This window comes from Helicoverpa armigera, chromosome 12, assembly GCF_030705265.1.
Source record: "Helicoverpa armigera isolate CAAS_96S chromosome 12, ASM3070526v1, whole genome shotgun sequence".
NCBI classification, from domain to species: Eukaryota; Metazoa; Arthropoda; class Insecta; order Lepidoptera; family Noctuidae; genus Helicoverpa; species Helicoverpa armigera.
This window is the reverse complement of record NC_087131.1, coordinates 12,034,687-12,054,731: the sequence shown is the minus strand read 5'-3', so window position 1 is coordinate 12,054,731 and position 20,045 is coordinate 12,034,687. Positions and strand designations below refer to the sequence as shown.

General features: G+C 36.1%; 1 protein-coding gene across 1 annotated transcript; it reads right to left on the bottom strand.

The window, feature by feature from the left end:
* Positions 1-9: 9 nt before the first annotated feature.
* Positions 10-19,871, bottom strand: LOC110381272 (tubulin alpha-1A chain). Its single transcript, XM_064037199.1, has 10 exons — positions 19,731-19,871; positions 5,185-5,407; positions 3,334-3,506; positions 2,910-3,038; positions 2,440-2,610; positions 1,908-2,111; positions 1,649-1,704; positions 1,440-1,536; positions 1,083-1,195; positions 10-790 (listed from the first exon to the last, which is right to left on the bottom strand). The coding sequence occupies exons 1-10, from the start codon at positions 19,731-19,733 to the stop codon at positions 607-609; spliced, it is 1,353 nt and encodes a 450-aa protein (XP_063893269.1). The 5' UTR covers positions 19,734-19,871; the 3' UTR covers positions 10-606.
* Between the last annotated feature and the right edge of the window lie 174 nt (positions 19,872-20,045).

Sequence of the window (20,045 nt, the reverse complement as noted above, 5' to 3'; positions counted from 1 at the left end):
ACAAAATAGTTATGTGTAAAAATCTTTATTGTGCATTAAAAATAAATTATTATTCTCAAACACACGAATGCACTTCATCGAAGCATAAAATAAGATCTCAATAAGTTAGCTTATGATGTAAATGATATAAACTATATCTAACTCCCAAGAATGTTAGATTATCACGAATTTCTTGTTTAAATTAATAAATGCAAATTATTTTGTTACATTTCAGTCACAAACTTTAGTTTCAACTCGTTGAAAGTAATTCTCGAAAGTTTGAACTGTCCTTACACTCACCAAGCTCACGTTCTTACGTACTATTATTATTATAAAACTATGTCGAGTTAAAAATATATTTGATGGAATATAAAAACGCCGTTGATAACACTGATCGACTAAAGTTGTTATTGCTTAATCGACTAAAAGGCTTAATTGAACAACAGCTAAATTCTCACACGTATAATTCTATCAAAACCTGGCTTTGTCCAAGCTGTTGCTCAACTGGCCTTTTAGCCATTTCATGTGACAAGGCTGGATATAAAGTTCTCCTAAGTTGATAAGACAGTACTTCTAAAACGACGTAAGTAGGATATCCAGCTCATTGTTAGTGGCAATGGGTCTCATCTAATATTCATTCTCCTCATCGAGTTCTCCCTCAGTGGAGTCGACTCCGACCTCCTCGTAGTCCTTCTCGAGAGCAGCTAAGTCTTCGCGAGCCTCGGAGAACTCTCCCTCCTCCATACCCTCGCCCACGTACCAGTGGACAAACGCCCGCTTGGCGTACATTAAGTCGAACTTGTGGTCCAATCTGGAAAATGGATAAAATGGATAAAAAAACTTTTGTTTGTTATACCAGCCCATAGGAGTTTTAGTCATGATATCAAAACACCTTTCAAAACACTCTGCTTATTAAAATACTTTAATAGATAAAAAAAGTAGAAACCTTTTCAGAACAAGGTCGTAATTTTTTATAAGATATTTTTTTTACTGACTTCCCGAAAAGGAGGAGGTTCTCAATTCGTCGGAACCTTTCTTTTTGGAAAATATAGTTTTCCAGAAGTCTTTAATGCTGACTTTACCAGTATTGAATCACTACATACCTAGCCCAGGCCTCAGCGATGGCGGTGGTGTTGGACAGCATGCACACGGCGCGCTGCACCTTCGCCAGGTCACCACCAGGGACCACGGTTGGGGGCTGGTAGTTGATGCCCACCTACAAACAGAGGTAGATTAGCTTATGCATGGATGAAGACATAATGAGGTCCAAGAAAACACGTCTATCCTCCCCACTCAGATTCATTTAATGGTTACTTAAGCCATTCCTTAGTGAAGGATTTGTATGACATTCCGTCACTAAGGAGTGACTTAAGTAATCATTAAATGACTCTGAGTGGGGAGGTATGATTATTCCAAAACTTCTCCCTTTTCTAGAGATGATTAAAGATGATGTTAGTTACCTTGAATCCTGTGGGGCACCAGTCAACAAACTGGATCGTCCTCTTGGTCTTAATGGTAGCGATGGCGGCGTTCACGTCTTTAGGCACTACGTCTCCTCTGTAGAAATAAGTTGAATTGAAATAACGATTCCCTGGCTTTCATTAATGTACCAATTGAAAATAGATATTGGCCTCTCAAATAGCGAGTAAAAGAAAGAATCATCAATTACCTGTACAACATGCAGCAGGCCATGTATTTGCCGTGACGGGGGTCGCATTTCACCATCTGAAATAAAGCAAATACCACAAGATTAAACTACAGATTACTTAATACTTAGTTAATACGATTAAACATTGCTTCCGTTAGACCTTGGTCCCGTGATTTTCCAAAAGATTCGGTTTGGAAGTCCTTGGTCGTTTGACCAAGAGCCTAGATATCTTTCACAACATGATTTGTGGAAGACTTTAGTAAAAAATTCTAGCACTGACCTGGTTAGCAGGCTCGAAGCAAGCGTTGGTGATTTCAGCGACAGTGAGCTGTTCGTGGTAGGCCTTCTCTGCGGATATGACGGGCGCGTACGTGGCGAGCGGGAAGTGAATGCGCGGGTAGGGCACCAAGTTCGTCTGGAACTCTGTTAGGTCCACGTTCAGGGCGCCGTCGAAACGGAGTGATGCGGTGATTGAGGACACGATCTGGAAAAATTGGGAGATATTAGTTTGCTAGGAAACAAATTCACACTTATATGTGGTCTTTTCAAACCAGTCTAGGATCAAGCAAGACCAAAGCTTCAAAGGACGTGGTAAGTTTTCTACGCTGGCCATTAGCAAAATGGATCAGTAACTACTTCAACATAAAAGTAGGTAGCTGATGCAGGAAAATATCTTGAGTCTGCTAAGGGATTTAGAGGACTTTAATCAAGATATTAACCGGAATGGAAAATCGAGCATTAATACTATATTAATCAATGGATCAATCGAATAAGTTTTTATTTCTAGGAACAATAAATTCTAGTTGACTAACCTGGCCAATAAGCCTGTTCAGGTTGGTGTATGTAGGTCTCTCGATGTCGAGGTTTCTCCGGCAGATGTCGTAGATGGCCTCGTTGTCTACCATGAAGGCGCAGTCAGAGTGCTCCAGCGTGGTGTGGGTGGTTAGGATCGAGTTGTATGGCTCGACCACTGCTGTGGATACCTGGGAACAGAAATAATTGTTTTGTTTACCCGTGACTCGTGGTAGGTACCACGAGTCTGGTCTGGTCGTTGTTATATGTATAAAATTGACATTTAAAAATTTCAATTAATCTTCAACTACCTATCTAGCTTTTTCGCAATTGGGCTGTCAAGCGTCCCGATCGAGTTAAACGCAACTGAGATGCGACTCCTGCTCCAAAGACCCGACTTCGGGTCAAGTTATTGACAAAAAATAAATAAATTTGGAGATGGATTTGATATTTGTATGTAGTTTCTGGATTAAAGAACTAACGTAGGTACCTGAGGAGCAGGGTAGATGGAGAACTCGAGCTTGGACTTCTTGCCGTAGTCGACGGAGAGGCGCTCCATCAGCAGCGACGTGAAGCCCGACCCGGTGCCGCCTCCGAACGAGTGGAACACCAGGAATCCCTGGTGACAACAACCATTGGTTTAATACACTCAGTTTTCAGCAGTGTCATAAAATGAAGATGAATGAGTGATGACTTGTGGAGGCACTGTTTAGTTATGTAATTTTAATTACAAGATTTTGTTACTATTATTTTACTCAAACAGTAAGGCACATACTTATAAGGTAGATGTTATGAGCTTTTTATGTATTTTGGCTTTCTCAAAAAAATCTAGCCTCGGAGCAATGATACCATCGAAGAGTAACTCCAGGTTTGTGGTTTCGAAAACCTTATCTATGTTTTGCGCAGTATATTACCTGGAGTCCAGTACATTGGTCGGCGAGTTTCCTGATCCTGTCGAGAACAACATCGACGATCTCCTTGCCGATGGTGTAGTGTCCCCTCGCGTAGTTGTTGGCCGCGTCCTCCTTGCCAGTGATAAGCTGTTCCGGATGAAACAGCTGACGGTACGTACCCGTGCGGACCTCGTCTGAGGAGACATAGGAGACAGTTGAATAGGGATCTTATTTTACGTGGTTAAAAGTTCAGTTTTGAGTGTCAGTTTGTTTCTAGATGTTGCGATAAAATATTGTACCGTTTTCAGGCAAATTGCTATTTTTGCTAAATTCGTCGTGGATTAGGTGTGAAGAGAATGGTTGTTTATTTTCTAAAAAGTCTACCGGACATACCGATTTGGTTATTTCAGTACCTAATAATCAACTGTAGGCTCGTTCTCTGAATTACAGTGAAACATAATCCCGAAATAAAACCAACATTTGCAAGACGACGATTCCGCAAAGTCTGAGTCACATGACTCACAAATAAGTTTAAAAAAAAATAAGACCAAAACCGCAAATCATAACAGCATGCTCGACTATGTTAATTCTGATGTCTGTGCCACTTGAGGCCTAATTACTTTTGAGCACAGCTTCCAAGGAACTTTCGAAGCTAAGAGCTTTATTATAGGTACTGTTCACCATACTTGAAGTGGTCATCATGGCTAATATAGAAACTTCCTGTCTTCAACGTGAAGTGGTCACGCTTGAGCGGCGATTAAATGACTCATCATCTGTTTTGAGTTGGCTTATTATCTTCAAATCCAATTAAGAACTATATGCGTAATGTTTTTTGTTATGTTGCATAATTGTAACTTATGTTGTCTTTTTTTTTGGACGAAAGCGATATGTTATATTTTAGATGTTCTTTACTATGAAGATTAGTGTCGTCTATATACTGATGGTGGAAAAAAATTGGAAACAGTTACCACGCTATCAATATAAATTATTCTTTCAAAGCAAATCCTAACTAAAAGCATGCTTGTAACAGTCGAGTGCTTTTAAGTGTTTTTTGTATTGAAAATGAACCATTGTTGAGTCATCGAAGCACTCTGCGATCATCGGTCTAGGGTTAATGAAATAATTTGTTATGTTCTTTCATTAGACGATAAATGGGGCTTATTCATTTGCAAAATGTATGATACGTTCATGTGACTAGTTGAACTGCTCTTTTAGATTCAATACTTATGTCTGTCTGGTCGCATCTTTTGAATTTTTCAACTATGCAATCTCACATTTACAAGTGTGCTTTTAGCAACAGAAGAGAAAACGTTAGTTCCATTGCAAAAAGTTCTACTTCATTGAATTGGCAATCATCTTAATCGTAACTCAAGCCTTGCTGGTTACCAGAAGCTAATAAATAAATAATAATTCTAATAATTTCCTTGACAGATATGCTTTTAACGTTTTACAGCATCGTAAGTAATGACACGGGCGTCAGTAATACCGGCGTCGGGTTCAACAGCCGCGGCCATTATAAATTTCTATTACAACGAGAAGCCTTCAATTTAGAGCCTCACGGATTCTTTATTATAGGTTTTTTGTTTAGCTCTTATTTTTAGCGGGATTACTGAGTCGAGGAATATAGTAGTGAGGTAGGAGCAGAATTAAGATTTATATTAGAATCTGACGGCAAATGTACCTATATATTATGAGGTCCTGGAAGATCAGTATCATCTTTAATTGAAGTCAGACCTATCATTGAGATCAGTACCTAAATCACTAAAAGTACTTTATGTATCTTCTCTTTTAATCAATCATGAAACAAACACCACTTCTTCGCCTCATCTACACCTGAGTAAACCAACTTCTGATCTCACTCATCGTACTCACCTACGACAGTAGGTTCCAAATCCACGAACACAGCCCTGGGCACATGCTTGCCAGCACCAGTCTCGCTGAAGAAGGTGTTGAAGGAGTCGTCTCCGCCGCCCAGGGTCTTATCCGAGGGCATCTGGCCATCAGGCTGAATGCCATGCTCCAGGCAGTATAGCTCCCAGCAAGCGTTGCCGATCTGGACTCCGGCTTGGCCGATGTGGACTGAGATGCATTCCCTCTGGGGAAGAAGGAGTTTTGTTAGCAAGTGGATGTATATAGTATAAAACTCTTACGTACATAAGTACCTATGCAGATCTAAGAGCTCCCTGCAAACTTCTAGTCGGCAGATCGGGCTCATAAATCAGTATGGAGGAGAATTGTAGAGACCACATTGCAACAATCGGGTATTTGACCGTTGTCAGACAGGTTGGCTTCACGATTATCTTCAAAATAAACAGCCAGCCAAAAATCAGACAAACTTTCGGTCGGTAATGGGTCATCACAATTCTTAATAAGACACACTAATCTATTTAGGTATCACTTAAGCTTAGACTAGGCGTGACTTATAATAACAAAATATGGAAGTAGGGCGCGGGGTGTTCGCGTTAAACCTAGATTACAGCCCACAGGGGTATTGACCTGTATATCATTAAGGGTATTATTCAAATTTTTTATGTCACTAACTTGTTCACTGATCTCATCACGAAGCACACTGTTGACAAGTAAATACATGCTTAGCACCCCCTATCATTTTATTGGATTGTGGTTGAATGAGAAAGCCATGCCAAGTCGACAGGCTGCTGAATTCAATTTTTATTTTCTATGGGTATTATTATATGGATAGAAGCGCAGGGTATATAGAAGACATGTACCTATCGATGTTAGGGATCAAGCTTTGAATAATAGAAATACCTTAGGCCTTAGAACATCTTGGTATTTGGAACCAATTTATTTATCAAGCGCCTCGAGACCAAAATGCTGGCCAAAACACAGTAAACTTTTCTTCTAACCATGATTAATTTACCTAGGCTTTAAAAGCTATCATACAAAGGCACCAGCTAACGAAAGCTTCAGCCTGATGAATGTAGAATGTTTCGTCACGCACGAGTGTTCGACACGCGCCGGTCATTTGACTCATCGCCCTATTTGTGATTAATGGTATCAGACAGCCGTTCCACACCTCATCAGGAGTTTAGCAGTTATAAATTCAATTTTGAATAGAATAGACTGTTCTTAATAGAATAGAATGTTCTTCATAATAATTAATGATAGCTGCTTTTTGCTTCTCTTGAGAGAGGTGCTAATAAGTCCGGGTAAACAAAAAGTCCTGTCAGTCTTTCAAGTTTGTATAAAATAAAAGGAATATAAATAATTTACGCATTCTTAATTTCAGGTTCCAAAGAATTTATTGTTATTTTGAGCAGACCGAAATAGGTGTATGAAAAAAATATGAGGAGTCATCATTGTATCTTTGATTTACTAGATTGAAGTGGTTTTTTGGGTCTACCAAGACGTGATGCTATGTGGCAAAATTATTAAAGCATTAACTTTGCCTTTTCGTATATTTTTTTGGGGCACACTAATGGCATTAACGTTTGATTTGGACTTTATACTCATGCGATCAACCCTATACCTATTATTTTCATGCCAAAGTGATTTAACAATAATAATTATGCATCCTTGTGGCTGTTCGGAATATTTGCAAAAATAGGAGTAAAGTGCTTATATTACTACCATAAATGGAATACATGTATTTGGTGTGCCTAAATCAATTAATGCGTAGGTGTAGTAATCAAAACTATATTTCTATCATATGTGTTTGAATGGGATTCTTTAACGAGTTCTCTATTGATGATAGATGAGATTTGATCTGTTCGTTTTTAAGTAACTTTATTATTTTACAATATAATCGCCTACACAATATCTGATAAGTACCTGCGGTTTTGATGTAACCTACTTAACTTAATTACAACTTAGGTATAATGATACATAGTATCATGTGTCCGTAGGGAAGGATATCATATTAAAAAATTAAATTATAAATTTAAAAAAACCCCCGACCCAAAAAAGTACGCAATAATTATGACAGGTTAAAAACGCTAAACCCTATAAAAAGCAAAAAAATAACTTTTAAAACTACGTAAACTAAATTTTGTCGTGTCGGGGGACCGCTCTAATTCATTACTTTAGATACGTGTTTTTTTTTTTAAACGAATGTTGTAATTAGGTAGGTATCATTTGATTTATGTAAGTATTTATGAAGGTAAAAAGCGGTCCCCCGACACGTCAAAATTTAGTTTACGTAGTTTTAAAAGTTATTTTTTTGCTTTTTATAGGGTTTAGCGTTTTTAACCTGTCATAATTATTGCGTACTTTTTTGGGTCGGGGGTTTTTTTAAATTTATAATTTAATTTTATTTCATGCTTTTTAAAAGAGTTCCTTAATTTTTCCTTCTTTTATTTAATTTATTTTATCTTAAGATGGGGTCGCTATATGCGATCTCGGCCAAAGGAAGCTGTTTAACAATCCTCATGACAAACTGGCTCTGGGAGAATTGCACAGATTGAGAAACAATAAAGATTAACCTTTGGACATTCTAGATTTTCAGTAAAAATCGGTTTATCCGTTTCATTCCGGCATTCCAGGATCCATCCGTCACATCCCATTTCCAGCATCAGGTTCTCGTCAATCAGAAACATGAAGAGAACTCGTCAAGACAAATTCAACGAGCCCAAACTCGATGGGTTTACTAAAAGGCAGTTCAGGGTTACGTCTCCTACCTTCGTGCCCTAACAGCAGACCAGCTCGGTGGTTCCAAAAGACATTAGTGTTTCAAATTTCAGATCCCACATATACTTGCAAGTAAACTGAGCGTGTAACATTCCTATCACATCTAGCAAACGAGCTGATGACCTTGAAGACCTGAACCGATTTCCACCAAACATAGCTAAGAACACTCCCGACTGACATACCTTTTAAACAAAAAAAACCGCATTACAATCGGATCATCCGTTTGGGAGCTACGATGCCACATACACACACACACACACACACACACACACACACAGACACGTCAAACTTATAACACCCCGTCGTTTTTGCGTCGGGGGTTAAAAATAGCATTTCAAACATGCATATCGCAAGTAAATTAGAAGAAACGCCAATGTAGGATTACAATAGTTGCTGTCACAGCGAATCAATTGTGACCCGTTAGGTGAAATTTCCGGACGCGTAGCTGAAAGCTACTATCAGCAGTGGTACCTAAGTAGCTAAAATGGGAGGCCTAGAATCGAATGCGCCTTACTTTCAAACATGAAATACAATAAAAGCCTAACACAAAAGAATTTCAGCAGCCAGTAATAAATCACAATTTCTAAAGAGAATTTGCCCTGAAAAGTTCGATTCTAAATAACCTATGTAAGGTTATATCGTGAATAGTTCCACGATGAAAACAGGGGTTTTAAAAAGAGCAGGCACGGATTGGTACGGTTCCAGTAATGAATCATCAATCAGACATACAACCTTCACTATCGGTATGGGGAGGCGTGGTACATAATGGTATGTGATATCTAAGAACACCATTAATATACCATGGAGGCTTTTGTAAGTAGGTCGGAATTTAAATGTAACTTCCTTACCTACATATAGTGGCCAGTTGGCCTAGCTTTGTATCTGATTATTTTGTCCACGACATAAGCTTTTTAGGTATCTGTGGTATATGGTCATATGAAAGTAGAACATTTATTTATTTATTTATTTTATTTTATTTGTTTATTTAAAAACATACACACTATCATTACAGTGTAATAATTACTATAAAAGTGGAATAGGGCTTTATGACAATAGCTCGATGGAATATTAATGAGTGAGTATTATTATAGGAAGTCTGAAAGTGGTGTCAATGACCGACTAGCTCTTGTATTATAAATAAAGTAGGGATACCTATAACATAAGCCCAGATAAGTTTTTAAGACCAAGCTGACTTTCATTAGCAATAACTGTGGATACCAAAATATAACGGCAGAGACAAGATACCCTTTTTGTTTGTGAGTTGTCCACCATTTCAGGGTGTCTAATAACACCAATCCACGCTCCGACAATAAATACAATAGTTTAAGTAGGTACTACAATTTTTACGTTCTAATCGCGAACAGCTGCAATATATCCACGAACAATTCACCGTGTTGTGGCTCACAGTTAATTCATGACATAGATATGGCATTGGCATGTAATTTGCGTGGCGTGGCGTGGCGGGAAATGTTTCATGCAAGCAGTGTGCAGTGTCATTACCGCGGTCAATAGCTGCCAATCATTGAGGAACGTTATGTACGTGACAGGCGATGGGATACGTAACAAATGCAGAGCTAGGTTAGATAAGAAGCAGTTTAACTGTAAGGTTTTAGCATCCTTTATAGGTAGAGAAACTTAACTGCTTCGATAATAAGTTTGTACTTATCAAATGAAAATGTTGAAGTTTCAGCAATAGCAATCAAGGTACGTACTTACTATAAAAGTTACAAATCGTATTCGAAAGTTTTCGGTTATTTATTTCATCAAATTATCGACTGTGTGGATCATAAACTGTAGGAACTTTTCTTTGCTAGGCGGCTTGTGTTCAATGTAATCGTAAATCCGTACTGTGTAAACTGCTGGTATGTAAATCAATGAGTAAGATTGTAAGCAGTACTTAGTTCTGTTTTAAAACAATGTCGTAAAACAGAGTAAAAGAATAACATTGTATTACACAACACTGCGGTATTACCTAATAGAATGACTATTTTAATTTACAATTATAGATCCCACGCGACTTAACAAAGCGTTCGATTGTTCATCCAATTACAATTTAATTCAATACGACTGTTGTTTAAATTGAAGTATTATTGGAAACGAATTGATGCCATAAATATCTTTAAAAGGAAATCTATTTTGTAGGCGGTTAATTACGGAGCTACTGAGAACGCCCACGACAGAAGTCAAAAACATCGTATTTATATCACTTACTGACAATTATTGGGTAGTCTACCAAACTAGGCTTGTTTAATTGTATCAATTTTGGTTAGGATATTACGTAGACCAAGTGCGTAACGAAAATAGCATTGGTTTGCGGTCTGTAACTTATTTTGAAACCGCGGTTCAATAACAATCTTTGACTGTGGTATGGTTATGGTTTAATTAAACTAGATCCATGTAGGTTGACGCTAACAACTTAGAGCTAAAACTCGATTATATCAATTAAACCCGTATTTTTAATCAAGACGTAATTTCACCCATACTTAACTCATCTGGGTAAATGTAGTCTTTTTCAATCTATGGGTTATCTAACATCGATTATTTTTTCATATCAGACCCGTTGTTACTAAGATTACTAAGCGCTCTCAACTAAATACCCAAAAAGTTGTTCTGCTTTATAATTTAGTATTGATGTATTTAGTAAACCATTTCTTCAATAAACAAGATCCCAAATCTCTCATTGAACAATGATTTGGAAGTCAGTCAGAAGTTCAATGTTCACGCTCCGACTGGCAGGAACAATGGCCGTCGATATCTCAATGATCCATAGATCCTTCAAGATCGATGATGCGTTCTCATATAAATTACGTCTTGTTGTCAATATGAGACATTGATTTGTTTGTCTGAATGTTGAATTAGGTATAGTAAGATGGAGTTACGAATGGCCCAACCTATATACAATTTAGATAGCATGAAGTCCACAGCAATTGTCCAAAAATTAAATAAACGTAGGATAATTTTATCTTCTATCTATCGTCTCGCCCGAGCAAGGACATACTGAGCTACTTTTTATCTGGGTGAAAAGGCGTAAAGAATGAATGAATCAAGATGCAAGTGGAAACGTGGAACATAGCCGACATTGGTAAAAACTTGAGCCTGTGCACGAATTAAAATTGTGGTCTCTATGCACTTATTGAATATAGGTATCCTACGATGCATTGTGTATCGGAACGGTAACTTGTTTGTTACTACAACTTGGAAACCGCAGAAACCACAAATAGTAATAGCAAAGTGAACTAGATCAGTGTGGATCACGACAATAATATTATGATCAAACTATTTTCGTGATCTTAGTAAAATGCCATTACTTTACAAGGCTGGAAGTTTTTGAAGAACAGGTTCTTCAATATTCAACTATATAATATCTTGGCTTAAATAATAAGAAACTGAGCATCATCATCAGCCTTTTTACTGTTCTGCTGCAGGGCACAGACCTCCTCTCTTCTTTAAACTTTGAAGTCCAGGTTTATTCAAGATGTTCTCCTTTAACTTTTATAATTTTATGGAAGATGGTTATGTAAGTATTACTTATCTTAACTGGGAAATTGTTTCTGGATGTTCTTTACGGTTTCCTCCGGCATTACCGGCCATATAAATCTGACAGCTGTTATTATAAAACTGAGAGTAATTATATTTATATTAAAACTTTATGCTTTCCTGGAAATCGTTGTACCTTAATACCTACTTATAATTGAAACTGTACCTTAGTAGTGAGTATAATCAAAACGGGAGAAGTTCCTTTATCATCTTAGGTCTTTAATACGATTTTCAGTGAACCCACAAACCGTAGGTTTATTATATGTCAAGTCAGACTGTTTTTTCAACAGGACTTAATGCACTCGTATAAAGAGAAGCCGTATTATACTTCTTAAAATCACAAATAAAGCGGCAGTAAACAAAAAAACCCTATTGTCGGATAATTGGCGGATAGTGCAGCCCTACACTTGCGGATATCGGTGTCCGCCCCATCGGAAGCGTGCTTTTAAGGCGTCGGAAACTAACCCTACATTAGTGCTTAAGTTACGAGCCTGTTATTAGCTTACAACCATTGTTTGGCGGAGGGTTGACAGTCTACGTACTTGGGAATAGTGTTACTAACCCTTCAAATTGCCTAGAAATTGTAAGTGCAGTTTATTGGCAACCAAAGCAAATAGGATCTTTAAACAAGTGGTTCAGCGATATCGGCTAAGCACGAATCTCTTTTAAAAATTGCCTTGGGGAACCCTGGTGATCAGTTGCAAGTAAGAATATTATGAAAGATATAAATGAATGATATGGATTATATCAAAATCTAGCCAGCTAAATAAGTTTAAATATTTGCCCGAACCACAAATAACGAGGGCTCGCCCTTTGACACAAATCTTCGTCAACAATCAAAGGCCATTACCCATATTACCTACTACATTTTCATATACGTAACATATTTATCCGTCAATAAAAACAAAATCGACTAGATATCAAATATCCATACACGTGGTTAGGCACAAACATTCGGTACCACAGCCTATGATTACCACGACGATTGCAGGCGGCACGCTAGCGGTCGTCGACCTCACACTCATTTCCTACGCCATTTTGACTGAATAAAAAAAAGAAAAAAGACCATTTATTTGTTAGTTCAGGGGTTCTGTAGGTCATTATTTTTTATTGATGTTTGTGTATGCTTAAACAAATCGTAAGTAATTTTCATAATTTTCAGGTTTTAATTTCAGGATTTGGTTTACAGTTTATAGCGTCCGCCGATAAGAATTTTTTTTACACTCTATCAACCATAGAGAATAAAACTGAGGACCAAAAATTTACTTTTACTTTCAATGATGAGATTTCTTACACTTAGCACTGTTTTAATTTTTCATGTCACGAATTTTCCAATCCCAATTTTTCAACCTTTCAAAGCCTTTCAACACATTCATTCTTTTCTTTCTGTACAAAAATTAAACGTGTTTCAAAAACAAAACGATTCCCAATTCAAATCCGTGGAACTCCAATTAAAAAACAAAAAAAAGCAAAGACAACAAACAGCCAGCATTGTCTGCAGTCACGGCCAACGTGAGCTGACGAATTGCGCGGCCTGACTCATGGCTACTGGTGCTTAAACATTAAAAAAAAAGTAAGAAGATCAAATTCCTTAGCGTTTTAAAGCAATTTGTTAGATGGCCATTGTAAAAGAATTATGCCTTCTAGCTGTAATTTAAATGTTTGGTAAAATTAGTTTATGTTTTTTCTTTCATTACGCAGTGATTGGAGATAGCTCCCAAATGAATGTAATTGATTTCATCTAAAGGCGCCTTCATATTTTGTTTTTATGCCTCGTTCCATATATGTTGAGTTATTCTTACATAAGCTCTAACTAACTTAACTACTATCTACCTAATTCACAAAAATCAAAAGCGTTTTTTGTGATTAGCCGTGTAAAAATAACAACCTTTCGCAAAAAAATACGCAAACTTTTTAAATATCTACTCCACACGAACAAGCTTCATGACGTCACAATTCCCAGTGCTATTTGACCATGTGTCGCGTTACAGAGGGATGTGGCAGGGAGTGACGGATGACGTCATCGACACTCCCGATATGACTCAATGCCTAAAAGCTGTCCTATTTGAGTGTTATGTTACCTAAACACTTTTCTGTAACTGTGCCAAATATGGCACGGGTATTTCGTTTCAGCTTTTTTAATCGTCTTATTTATTCCTCCAATCCTTAAGACATAAAAAATCCTTTAGATTGAAGAAATTAAAAATACTTTGGCTCTAACTAGAGAAAACTTGTATAGGTAATAACCCTATTCTACCCAATCAACTTCGAAAGTTTTTCCTACGAAATTTTAAGATATAGGTTTCTATCATTCTATCTATAGATAAGATCTTTCTTACCAATATTCAAAGACAAACAGAATTAGCCACAGATAATCTGAAAACTAATGGATCGTTGCAACTTTTACTATGGTCATTCGTTCCAACTTACAAGGAAGAAAAAAAATGCTTTTTACATGACAGCTGGTAAAACTTTCTTGCTAAGTTTAGTATTTTACTTTAAGAGGAAACACTAAACACGTGTAAGTAAATAAAGTAGAGCAAATTAGCAACAATATGCTCGATCATAAAGTGACGTGTTCACAAAAACATGAATTACTTAAATAAATTATGCGCGATCATCATCCCGTGAAGATTATTTTCGTGTATGGTTGAAAACATAGTCACTGGTACACCGAAATACAAAAGCATTTAGTAAAAAAAATATTCAAAGATTTTATTTGAGAACCTCTTCGTTTTTGGGTAAGTAGTCGGTTAATTGAACACACAAATTAGGTACTTCTAAGTAAAATTCAGCGCTTTTAGACCTAGGGAAAGGGAAGTCTGACAACTGGTCTGATATTTTAATAATCCAGTAATTGGATTCAGAAACGCTGATCAGTCTATTCCTACAATTCACCAATATTCATAAAACTACGCCTCAGTAAAAGCCAAACAAGGCCTTATTAAAAAGGCAATGATAACTCTACATTAATCTACGCAGAAGAAAAAATGCTCCAAAAGACTCTAGCAATCTAGCAATTTATTTATGTATATATCTGACAAGTATTAATCCATTTAAAATTATACCGACACCAATGAATACAATTCTTTAACAAATGTCCTAAATCAAAAAACCCAAATAATAAATCAAAGTCTATAAAGCAACAATTACATTCAAGTTTGCGGTAAATATCTTTAAGCACTAGTATTTAGACAAACTACACTTTAATGGTTTCATGTCTAAGTGTGATTTGCCGTGGCAGTAATAACAAAATTATTATAATTTCGATATGACGTCTAACATATGTGGTTATGTAACAAATGGTTATTTAATAACGTCTTGCTGCATGTCAACAAATCTCTGAGCGATTTGATGTCTAATGTAATTTTTAAACGGAGTAGGTTTTTAAGAGATTCGTGGGAATGATATTTGTAATAAACGAGCCAGTTTTGGCATGGCTAAAAACGTAACCCAATAAAGAAAAAAGAATTAAAAAAGATGTAAAAACTTAGGAAATATCTTAAAAAAACTGCAGCACGTCACAGTATTTACTAAAAATCATTAAAAAAAAACCAAAGGCGGTAAGTCCCAAATATAAATGATATTATCCTTAATTTTGTACAAATATTCAAAAAATTTCGGGCGGTCACTTATCCCCGGGACACATTGTATAATATTTCCGTACAAAGAGCAGGGTGATTCACGTAGCTAATAGGATAATGGCGGGATCGTCTGCGCCTACGCATTGATTGTTATAATCGATGTTATGCTGTTATTGACGATTATACCTGCATTGTAGTGTATTGTATTTAGTTTTTGTAAAGCTACATTGTAATTCTGTTGTTTGGTTAAGTTTTGTAGCTAAAATATTGGCTGAAGAAAGGAAATTGAAGAAAATTTTTCTAATGAGTAATTTTGCTGTTTAATAAGACTTCAATTGATTGATAATGTTATTTGCTTAATAAAAATAAAATGTGATGTTATGTTATTTAAACTAAAGAACATATTATTTAAAAAAAAGTCAACAGATAAGCTTGTAAGCTTGCCTGCATCGAACGTTCTGAATATTATGGAAATAATCAATTTCACGATTTCTCGAGAGCGAAACTTTTTCCACATTAGCTACGGCTTGCAAATCTCGAGTTGTTTTTGGGCATGCAAAAGACAATTTATTGTTTAGTATTAGATGCTTTCTAAAAAATCAAATTCTAATAAAAAAATATTGTAGGTACTATTAAAAGTGTGTTATTGATCATACTCTTGAGATTGAAGTCACATTTACGATATCATATATCTAAATTAAATTATTTCCCCTATTAGCAAGCACAAAGTTGCAAAAACAGTTTACCTAATTATTGCCATCGATGACGTTAAAATGGTATAAAACTATAAGCCTGTTATAATCTAAAACTACTAAGTTACGCTTCGTCCATTCTGTTGAAAATAAAAGCCTCCGCGAGCTTTTGCCAGTGACTCCATTTAGTTAACCGCTACCTTTTGTCTCACTTAATTGGACTTGCTATTGATTGTAAACGATTAAAATCAGTCCTTAACTGCTTCCAAGAAAATTGTTACGTGAACTTTATGATCGATGGTTCGTAACTATAATTTTTTGATACTTCAATCAAAATTGTAACTGTATTGCTTCAATATAAAACAGTTCGGTTGATTCATCTTCAAAATTCGTATCAATGAAACATTAAAAATGCGATTAAAATATTGGCTATGCTTGTCCGAACAATAATAATCTCGGGGAACTTAGATTTGCAATCGAGCAACTTTAAACAGGAAAAAGTTTACAAAATACTTCAACATCTATTAGCTTTATAATAACTTATCTCTTTTGCACTGTTACTATAAAAAACAAAACGTAATTTTATCGATAGTTTCGATAAGAAGGTAATTTTGACGTGACATGTCACGTCACTGGCCGGTAGAGTGGCGTGCAACGTCGATATGTCGATAAAAACGTAAGTGGACGTCACTTTTATCTGTGATCGTAAAGTGTTTAATAACAATGCATCGATATGCATTCGTGTTTTGATATTACAATATGATTAGGCGTACTTATAAAGTAGCCATGTAATATTGATAAAGCTGTTTAGGAAAGCACCTTTTTTATAACATTTTAGATATAACATAATCAGACGATAGTCTACTTAAGCTAAGTGTAGTGATTTCAGGGTAAAAATTAGGTATGCTATATTACCTTAGCCAGCTAAAAGCTAATACCTAGTCTAGACAGTTTCTCACTAGCAAACTAATTAGGATTTTATCGATTTGTTCGAAAATAGTTTCAGTTTCAGCCTATTTCGAGTGACTGAACATAATGCTTTTATATGCTTCATTAAATTGCTGAAAGCAAACAAATTGTTTTGGTCTAGACATTTCCCTGACAAATTGAGTCGCATTTGTATTGTCTCTTTTCTGGAGATATTTGTTGCAAAAAGATACACGTCCTAACTTCAACAATAAAACGATTTTGTTTCGAGTTTTATTACTGAAAGTTAATTGTCTTTTTGATTTTTCAGAAGGTGATTCACAAGCTAGATACAAACTTGACTGTTTACTCGTTTCAGTTTTCAGTACCATTAAATCTATCATACTGAAAACAACACTAAATCTAAATAATAGAAAGCCTTCACCTTTTCAATTGGCTTTGGGTGCACAGTTAATATTGATTGGTTGGAATCAATAGCAGAGCGGTGGGAGTGCATCGCTGCACTTTGCACATGCACTGCCACTTCCAATAAACGTTGATAAGGATATGAAGTGCACTACTGAAGACATGCTAATTAGTGGGTCCTTGTAATTGGAACATTTTAATTAAAAGTCCAGAGTTTCATTTTAGAACCATATATTAAAAGAACGAAATAAACAAGCTTTTTATAAAAAGCTTATTACCATATTGAAAAATTAACTGTAGGTAATCTTGATAGCATTTTGACGCAGGCTTCTATCTGAGTTTTTTGAAAATTAATTGTGGAGGCCTATTAATGATGGTGATGCTTTAGGTTTTATTCTTGCGCGGTTAATAAGATGTAAAGAGACTAGAGGTATAGTCGAACATATGTACATATCTATTTTGAACCAAAAGAGATTCTTTAGAGCTTCTAAATATATCCTTACACGCAGGTAGGTAATTAGTATTCCTGTGACGATTGATCTCCGTGGGAGAGCTATCAGTTGGCATCAGGCAGACCACGACACTTGACAATCGTGGATCATTAAACTTAAACAATACGTGACAATCGCCTAACTATATGTTTGATAAATAATTAATAAGCGCAGCTTTCCCGTGCGATAACAATGCAGGCCCCGGGGCGGCATAGCAATGGCGAATACAAGTACTGAATAATGGTAAAAATACTTATGTAAAGTTCATAGTGGCCAGTACGATTTTATCTTTGTTTTTTTTTTGTCGAAATAGGCTGAACTTATTACCAATACCTTCGTACTATTACTAGGTATAAGCCGGCTTTTGTTTGCCCTTTGTACGTGAACCTAAATAATCCATATCTGGTCTAATTGGTGTCTATGTAGCGTGTACGTAAATTACATGGTCTAAATTATAAATGAAACCTATAAACGCAATAATGTCCACTTTCATCAAATGTATTGTTATAAATTATGTTTTTCCCACGGTTTTTCCTGCTCATAGTACTCATCACTACTTTTTATGTTGTATGGTCTAACTTCTGTATCTTACGTCCATGCATCTAACTAAAGGGCAAAGTTATAATAAAACAACAATCTGCTTGATAATTTCCAAAAAAACCTTATTTCTATCTAAACCACACAAAGAAGTGTAATGTTCAGAATAAGTAGTAAAACTTTCAGAAACTCCCATAAAAAATCCTTCAAACTGCTTTTTAATTTCGAAACATTTCTGTATCCACCAAAACAGTTGGACTCAAGCCAAATCAAGTGCATCTAAGTTCACTATTCCTAGTTCACAGCGGATTGATTGAGACCACTCGGAGACCCGGCCTGACTTGGCAACGGTCGTGGAGCGTGGAGTTTGCGGTCAGCCCGATCAGCCATGACCGGCCGGCTCCGATTTAGCGTCATATGAAAACTGAGATTAGGTAGAGCTTTATAATTTTAATATGATAGCTGCTCAATCGTTCTTTGTGTTAGAGGAGGCCTGTGCCCAGCAGTGGGACGATAAAAAGCTGATGATGATGATGATAAGTTTGAAGGGAAAACTAAACTTGGAAGGAATTCTTACAAGAAAAAAGAACGATAGAGTATGATTTGTTTTTTATTGCAAGGATCAAGAATGTTAAGCATTATTTCAGGAATTCCTATGAATAGAAACAAATGTTCTTTGAAACCGCGAAGTTCCATCGCCGTTATTTGCAAATACATCGCGGAATGTGCATAGATTTATCAGTTTTCCTTGAATTGTTTATGTGACAATGTCAGGATTTCCTCCAGGTCAAAACCACAAGAGATATAAAAATATACTCCGCGCTGTTTAGAACTAGATATAGTTAGATCATTTACATAAATAACACTAAGTATGTAAGTATAATAGGTAGTTATGCTATACATATGTTTATGTATAGTTTTCCGGTTTCCTGTAGTGTTTAAAAATTGCATAAAAATCAAAACCATGAAAACTTTTTCAGGTATTTTTTTACGTGTCAAGCAAAAGTGTAATTAACAAACTTTTTCGCCAAATTCGCGTACCTAAGTTCATGTTAAATAGCAATTTGTACCATAGACAGACACCTCTCTATCCACTGTTCTAAATTTTAGTAATTCTCACGCAACTTTTCCCCAAAAATCTTTTGTTTTTTCGTGACTGGAAAGTGTTTTGAGAATCTGCAACTTAATTTGTAAATATCGTGATTTTTGTTAATAAATAACTTTCACGAACTTTCTTGTTACGGCTTTATCATAAGCTCCGTTTAGATGTTTTTTTCAAACGTCTTATGTTTGAGTATAAATAAAACAATAAAGTTAAAATACAGGCTAGTAGCTCATGCTAGAGAGAACATGATAAAAAGAACGACTTATATAAAAAAAGTTCAATGAGACAGTAAGTTTACTTCATAAATAATAATTTATTGAAACAAAAAACCCTGTTACTGTGAAAAGTTTTAAAGAGTTTCATGAAGGGAAAACTCTAAAACGCACCCCAAATTTTTTCATGATCCCTTTTATTAGGTTAATCCTGTAATTTAATTTGGGTACTTTCTACGTAAAGCTAAAATTGGTTAACAAAAATAATGATAATGACTTACCATGATTGAAGTTTACAGTAGTTTACAAAAAACGTGAAAAAGGCGGGTTTGGCGTGGCGGGTTCGTGAGGCAACGCACCGGGCCAGACTGTGCCTCAAACCGCGCGACCAACGCTTATATACACCCTGCTTCGCGCACGCCTATTCTGGAGAACCTATAAAACTATTATATGGAACATCAGATCAGACCACTCCTTGGGTTGTACATTTTTCATGTCCTATGTATGTCTAGCTAGGACATTCTTGTTTCATTTTGCACTTCAGACACAACATAGTTGTGTAAAGTCAGTCTCAGATAAGTTTTTACAGTAGATAT